Here is a 7,768-nt window from a genome sequence, read left to right as displayed (position 1 = left end):
AAGAACACTTAATTGCAGGTACATTACATTTTATTCAAAGCTAAGTTTCCATGTGGTGCAGTAACTCCTTCCCTCATAAACTATGTGTAATATTTCTAAAGTTATGGGCGTTCATCCTTTTACCATCTGTACGCATACATGGAGGAAATAACATTATTAGGATCCTATTGGACACCCTGGGTAAATTGCAGCACAGGGCCAAGCAACACTAAGTGTTTAGAAGGTAATGAGCAAGTTTCTAGAAATTTCAGTTTTGTAGAAACAGGCGAAACAAAACTTGCTAATACGAATGTGAAAATGGAAAACTAAACTTATTTCTGACAAGGATATCCTACTGTTTCTTACACAATTCACACTGCATCTGTGGATTTTATTATTTGAAAAAATAGATCTGTACGGCATTTAAACTACCAAGTGCCCGAAGCGATGGCCTTCCCCCCTTGTTCCCATTGCGTAAGCGTGAGGTGTACAGCGCAGGGACAGGCGACTCCAGTCCGAGGTAAGAAAATAGAATGGCATTTCTTGGTTGTGAGTGTTCAGATGTGCTCGTAATTCAGGGGCACAGTGGTAGTGACAGCAGACACCGCAGAGAATCCAGGGACACTAGAGGCTGAGCAGCGGGCTGCTAAGTGACTCGGAGAACTGGCTAGGAACGCGGTTCTGTGGGCGACAGGCCGCTGATTGAACCATGCAGCTTCTGGGGCTCATGCATTGCCTTAGGATCTGTAGTCCTTTTTGCTGTAGGGTTTGTTGCGCAGTATGTTATCAATCTCATTGACCACATGGGATGTCATCTTTGGGAGAACCTAAGAGGAGAAGTACAAACGACGTGGTTAGTATTGCTGGTCACATGTTCTCTGTGATCATTAATAAGCACCACCGTGTGTAAGCTGCCGCTGGGATGTAAACTCCCCAGGAAACTCATGGGTTCCTTGAGGTTAGCTCTTGTTTGCCGACTGAAGAATGAAGACAGGAGTGAGTGAGTTCATGGAAATAAAAGTGGGTCTATCCAACAGAAATATAATAACAAATGTTTTGAAATTAAAGTGAAATTAACATTTTATTCCATTCAGAATTTCAGCATATAATCAATATAGAAAATTAACATTCTTTCTTTCTGTAGTCAGTCTTTAATATGCTGTGACTGCTTTGTGTCTATGCGTTTGGACACGGCCCAGCCTGCTTTCATGCTCTCGGGCCACAGGGGGCTAGAAGCTGTGCCTGCACACAGCACAGGTCAGAGGACAGTCACTGCAGTCTGTCTTCAGGACCTTGGTGCAGGGTGGCCAGGGTGTGACAGCCATCACACGGGCATGGAGTAGCCTGGGAGTGTGGCAAAGTTAGCGATAGGGGGAGCTGGGGAGAGAGTGGAAATCCCAAATGCCACCCAAAGGAGTTGGGCTGTATTCTGCAGCAGTAGGGAACCCTCTCAGGAGGTCTCGTCTGGGAGTGACCTAACCCTGGGAGGCTGTTGGAACAACAGCTTCTAGGGGCTGAAAGAGGATGCACATGTTAGAATACGCAGTCCAACCCGGAAACAACATGGTCCTTGATGAGGGTAGCCACAGCAGCGTGGGAAAATGGGAGGCGAGAGGCGTTTTGGAGGATAATGCTAATGCAAGGCTGAGACTAAAGGGTTGCCGTATGGAAGAAGTTGTCGGGAGAAAGCTTGCAGTAAGGTTGTTTGGAGTTGAAGGTGCCTATGGGCTGTCTGTAGGAAGTGCAGCTGTGGAGCTTCATGGTTGCAGGGGATTGGATGGAGGGCGTAGAGCCCTTTGTGGGACAAGCTAAGTGAAGTCTGGGAAAGGATGAGCTCACCCGGACCAGTGTTTACTGTGAACACTGGGCCAAGGGCACCCGTTGCTCCATAGGAACAGGGACAAAGGCTGACTTTCTGGAATGGTCTGACCCTGTGTGGAGACCGTGGTGAATGCAATTATGACTGGCTCTGAGGTTTCGGCTTCCTCTCTGCAGCAGTCATGTTGGCCAAGGTGACCTTGTCTCCACTAGTGCTGTTCTCAGAAGTCTGGAGGTTTGGCAGAACAGTAGAGCTGCTCAGCCTGGGAAAGTCGTGGTGCTGGGTAACACTGACCGAAGCTAAAGGCACCAGCTGATTTCCCACTGCCGTTGTGTCCCAGAGGGTCTGAGCAGCTCACGTGTTAAAGTGAGGTCGCTCACAATCTAGAAACTGGGCTAGTTGCGGGTTTTGTGTCTAAATACAATGTGTTAGCTATGGGAGGAGGAAAAGTCTTCATTTATTACATCAGCATGTCAGAAGAGATTTAAACACCACATGCAACAAAACCCCCTGCAAAGCATTTCAATGAAATGTGAAAAAAAAATCAGATCAACATTTTCAAGGGAAGCCATACTTTCAGAATTCTAGACGAAGTCACTAGACTTCTAAAGCATGTTTAAAACATTTGCAACTCCTATAAAGTTATGAAACACCCCCGCAGGCCTTCAGTATTGCAGCTGTTACCCTGCAGGAATAGTGATGGCACTGGAGGCCTAGCTGGCGGTGCAGGGCTACTGGCACTGCCACTCTGGACGTCAGGGTGCAGCAGGTTTGGCCGGGCTGTGGCGATGGTCCCTGTGCGGGCGGAGGAGCAGTGCCACATCTGGGCACTGAATCGTTGATGGCAGCTGGCGGGTAGGTTCTGGGGAGGTGGAGTGGGGAGCCACATGGCCTGGATGTGTAGGGCCTGGCCTCGAGGAGACTGATGGGAGAGCCTTGGGAGGACTGTAGGGCTGGTGGCGGGAGAGGTGATTGTGTGCCCCTTCTGGGTAAGGGGAAGGTGGCCAGCCGTGCAGGTGCTGGTGGACTGTGGTCAGCGAGTGAGGCTCTGACTTACACACACATACACACACTCCTTGCACTTTTGCACACATTTGCGCCCATTTCATCCCTTGGGACAAGCGCCCTACCTAGCCTTTGTGAAATGGCCTTTCCTCACAAATGCTGTCGTTTCACACTGTCCCAGGCTTCTACAGTCAGTGCTGCTGGCCCTCTGTCTGCCCCCAAGTTCTGCATCTGCTTTTTCCCACATCAAGGGGGCCAATCCCCACTTGCCAAATGCAGCCTCTTGAGTGCAAGGTGTGTATAGGCGGAGTTGAAGGGAAGCGCCTTGAAACTTGGCCCAGTAGGTCTCCCTTTCTCGCTCTCCCTGGGCGGTCTGACCTCTCTGGCGGCAGTGACCACCCTGTGTGTTCACACGCTGGGAAGCCCCACTCCTCTGCCTTCCAGTACAGGATGTCTTTTTCTCAGACCTGCAGGATCTGTTCTCTCCCCTCTTGCCTGGACGACTGCTCTTGACTTTCATTCTCAGCACACAGTGACCAGAGCAGTCGGATAGGAGCATGTCCCTCTGCAAACCTTCCAAAGTGTCTGTTACTTGGAGAATGAGTGCTGAGCCCGTGGTGGCTGGCTCCAGCCTCTTGAGCTCGGTCACACTGGCCTGAGGTTGCTGTTCCTGGAACAAGCCGAAGAGCCTCTCATCCAAGGGCTGTTTCACTGTTCTGCATGGCACCTGCGAACGGACTCTTCACATGGGAGCGAGAGTGTGTGACGCAACGTGAAAGCGTGTTGAAGGCAAATGTCACTGGAGTTCAGCTGTCCCAGAAGGGCCTTTTGCAAAGACTGCTTAATGGAGGCCCATACATTTCCGAATTAGTCTCCCAAGATGTCCTATTTGTTTACTCCATAGCCCTTTTTGCTATCTAAAATTAGACTGTAGGTTTATTTGTCAATTATATTGATCAGTGTCTTTTGTTGGAAGAAAAGCCCCTGGCAATATTGTTCTTGTGCCCTGTGGTATCCCTAGTACCTGGCCACTAATGGATCCTCACTGAACTGCTGAATAAATTCAGGGAAACAGTTCTAATTTGCTCTTAACCTGCTCATGAGCTCTGAAAAGGCAGGCTCTGGTCCTTGGCTCCTCGGGTTCCTCCCTGTCCTAGCTCGGTGCCAGGCAGACTCAGTGCTCCAGAAATGCGAGTGGAATTGAAACCATCGGAATGAATTACAGTTCTTTTGTGCCAGACTGTTCCCCTAGCCTCTCAGGATGGTGGGACCAGAGCTGAAGTGAAAAAGAGAGAAGGCAGGCTGTCACAGAACAAAGCATTCCCCATGTAGGGGGCAGGGAGGTGTGCAAGGAGCCTGTGGAATTGTGGGACAGGGATGGGGTTGTTGGCTGTGCAGAGGCAGGTGGGACTGTGTTTTACAAAGGATTTTCTAAGCTTAATCAAATTTGTCCCCACCTTCATCTGCTTCCTTTGGGCAAAGGGAGCGGGGCCACTGGCTTGTTTCAGGGACAGGTGGGCAGGGGAGAAGCTGGGAGACAGTTGTGGTCTCCAGGGAGCCTGTCTCAGCAGGTCGTGGTGCTGGCAGGAGTGGTGGGTGCCATCGTTTGTGGGGTTAGCGTCTCGCAGGACTGGGAGAGGTGCAGGCTCAGTACTGAGATGTGACTGTTGGGGAGCACCAGTCTTAGTCCATCTCCCTAGATGGGAGCACCCCTTGTCCCACCCTTCTCCTGCTGTCCATAGCAGGCAGGTTCCAATGCCCCTGGCTTCCCGGGAGGTGAGGGTTTTGGGGTTGGGCCTCTTGTTTCTAGGGAGAGATGATGCCTCAAGTCCAAAATAGAAGAGTCCGTTTCTCTTGAAATGGCAATTTCCCAAAGCAGAAAGTTCTTAAGTGTTAATTTAGGGTCATAGACTATGTGGCTAACTGGAAGGTCAGTGGAACAGCAGGAAGGTCGCAGGTCTCTGACCTCAGAGGCCTTGCATTGCTAAGGAGGGTCACGCAGTTAAACTGTTGAATCATAAATGTTACAACGAGGAGAGGAAATACAGGGGTGCTTCAAAAAGTTCATGGAAAAAGGAAGTGATGCTACAAAAAAATTTTAAAATCTTATATAGTTTTCTTTTGCATAACACATTTTCCATGAAGACTTCTTGTGTACATGGAGTCTTTAAAAAATTTTTTTTTGCCTCCAAATATACCTATCTCAATTTTTTTCCATGAACTATTTTTGTTCCCTCATTTAGGAAGCCTCAGAGTAGAAAGGAGGTGTGTGGCACACAGTAGGGAGGCGGTGAACCTGCTGGAAGGAATGCGTGGATGGCTGATGTGTATGTACTGTTGTGTGACAGTTACATTTCAAGCAGGTGCTGCAGTCGGCTTACAAGGTCAGTGCCAGGTGTGGGCCCGGAATACAGTGTGCCATGGACACAAACCCAGCTGACAAGTGAGCCCCAGGAACCTCGCCTGGGAATCAGGGCACAGCCGTGGATCCGGGTCCTGGGAGCTTGTTCCGGCGCTCCTAAGATCTGCTCTACCCTGACCCTGCAGGTCAGCCATGGCAAGAGCTAGGCCGTGGCCAGGAGCTCCCTGGAGTCAGCCCGGAAGGGCTTCGGGCCTCACCTGAATGGCACCAAGGTTTTCGATGAGTTGTTCCGGAGTGGATGTTCCCAGGAGTACGGAGCTCACACCCTCGTTCCTCAGGCACCAGGCTGTGAAGGAAGAGTACTGGGTTAGGGTCCCCGCGTTTGCTAGGTGAGCTTGTAAAGAGGAGCTATAGCGAGGCGTGTTGCAGCTCAGACCTCCTCTTTGTTGGGTGGATGATCTGCAACCGTGGGAGTGTGAGACTGAACAGCCTCTGCTGTACACGGAAGCTGCGTAGAATCTGCGCATCGAAAGGCTGGGCTCGGGTCTCCCTCTCTTGTCTCAATCATGGGGCACTGAATCCAGCTGTGTTCTTGTTCCTCACATCACTGACACTGCTCGCCGTGTTCCAGAAGCCAAGCTCATCAGGAAGTTCCTGTTGTACAATGGCCGCATCAGTCCTGAGCTGCCTGGGCTAAATGTTACTGTGTATTGAGGTGTGCGGTCTGCTTGATGCCCCTGCTCAGGGACCCGCAGAGGTCGCAGACGTTGGCCAGGCTTTAAAGCAAGCTCGCCTGCAGGTGTCTGGATGCTGGCTCGCATCAGGTCTGCTGTCTCCCGTTTTGCCTCTTTAGGTCCTTCCCCCCACGTGTTGCCCAGGGACCTGCTTCCTGACAGCACTCAGTATCTAAATGACCCTCTCTGCAACCCTCCACACTTTCCCTCCCCCCTTGCTCTGTTCTTCCAGCACATCACCATCTCTGCTGCTTCGATTTCTGCCCCTCCTAAGGGCAGCTGTGTGCCAGAGGGAGTTTCCACAGAGCCAGGGTCGGCTGCCTCTTGCATTCTCCACCAGGCTCCCCTACGCTGGACCTCGGCCACTTAGCAAGCTTCTCTCCATCCCTGGCGCATCTCTCTTTCCTGTTTCTGAAACGACCTTGTAACCTCCACCTTTAAGCCCCCAGTTGGTCTTGGTGGATGACCTTACCCCTACATTAGGTAGCAAGTTAGAGCTAGCAGGTGTAATATTCCTTAGTTCCTCACTTTCCTGTTACATGAACGTGTATTTGACAGTTTATTAAAAGTTTGTTAAATGCACAGCAGCGTGGATTACAGGGGGATGTTGCCTAGCACCTCTCCTGCTCTCGTTTGCCTAAGGCCCTGCAGTCCACTGTAACTCTAATGTTGGCAAGCTCAGGCCTTTCATGGCAATCACTAGATCATTCCATATGGACCGTAGAGTGTTCTGTGCAGGCTCTAAGATAAGTAAACTAGGGCTGTCTTTGGGGAACTATATTATTTCCTCTGCAGTTAGAACTTCTCTTGGCCCTAGTGGGAATTCCGAAGGCAAAGCAAACCATTGCCCATAAACCATATGATGTCGGCAGCTGCTGATTGCCCTGACAGGTTGCCAGATGCGAGAAAACCCACTGGGCCGAGGTGGCCACGCCCACGGTTAACACCTGCAGCTCTGTGGAAAATTAGCATCCCTAATTGAGTGTTACCAGCAAGCTCACTCAGAAACGTCTGTTTATTATAGGTGTGCGACTTGGGGAGCCGTCACAGTTAGGTTCAAGCAGTTTGTTTCCTGCCCCCGGATCTCCCTACCCCAACTCTCAGAGCAGATCAAAAGCAAGATGACTGGAAATCATTTCCCTTTTGGTTCTGGGGCTTCTGTGGTTAAAAACAAAACTACTTATTTTTAAGGGTTTGAGCAAGGAAAAGGTGGGGGTGCAAAGCATGTTTTAATTTAAGCTGAGCTGTTGTAAAGAGAGCGTTGCATGTGTGGCTCACATCCAGTGAATGTGTCTGGCGACTTGGTTCCATGTGGATACCAAGCTTCCCAGGCGTTCAGATCCCTTATATGAAATGAGGCCATGCTTGTATATACACATAACCTTTGCACATCATCTCTTAGTCGTCACATCATCTGTAGATTACTTGGAAGACCCCATACAATGTATACACAATGCAGTAGTTGCTGTGTTGTGTAGGGAATAGTAACGAGGAGTCTACACAGTCAGGTACAGTTTTTCCTTCCTTCCTTCCTTCCTTCCTTTTTTGATGCGAGGTTGGTTGAGTCCATTTATTCAGAATCTAAGGATGTGGAAGCTGACTACACTCCCGTTCGTATGATCACCCAGTGCACACGTTCATGGCTGTGCAGTGTGCTGCTCTTTCTGCACATTCCTCTCAATGCATGCCTGAGCAAGGCTGACAGAGCTTCCGGTCGGGGGTGTCTGATTCTTTACAAAACATCAGCATTACCACTTCCGGAGCATCTATTCTTTGCTTTATAAGTTTTCAAGTTTCACTTTCTCAGCAACTTGGTGAAGTGTCTCTTATACCTGCTTTACACACAGTGGTAAAATAGTTAATATTTTT

The 7,768-nt window shown here is 49.8% G+C and overlaps 1 protein-coding gene across 2 annotated transcripts in view; it reads right to left on the bottom strand.

Annotated features, from left to right (window-relative positions):
- Positions 1–330: 330 nt before the first annotated feature.
- The window catches only part of KCNAB1 (potassium voltage-gated channel subfamily A regulatory beta subunit 1), a 353,486-nt gene continuing 346,048 nt past the window's right edge, over positions 331–7,768 (bottom strand). For both annotated transcript variants that reach the window (XM_004598563.3, XM_004598564.3), the window contains exons 13-14: positions 5,423–5,511; positions 331–806 (exon numbers count right to left, since the gene is read on the bottom strand). In XM_004598563.3, the coding sequence (XP_004598620.2) occupies positions 717–806; positions 5,423–5,511 (179 nt within the window). In that variant the 3' untranslated portion in view covers positions 331–716. The remainder of the gene's footprint in view (positions 807–5,422; positions 5,512–7,768) is intronic.

Source organism: Ochotona princeps, chromosome 3 (genome assembly GCF_030435755.1).
Source record: "Ochotona princeps isolate mOchPri1 chromosome 3, mOchPri1.hap1, whole genome shotgun sequence".
Lineage (NCBI taxonomy): Eukaryota > Metazoa > Chordata > Mammalia > Lagomorpha > Ochotonidae > Ochotona > Ochotona princeps.
This window is presented reverse-complemented; position numbering and strand designations above follow the sequence as displayed.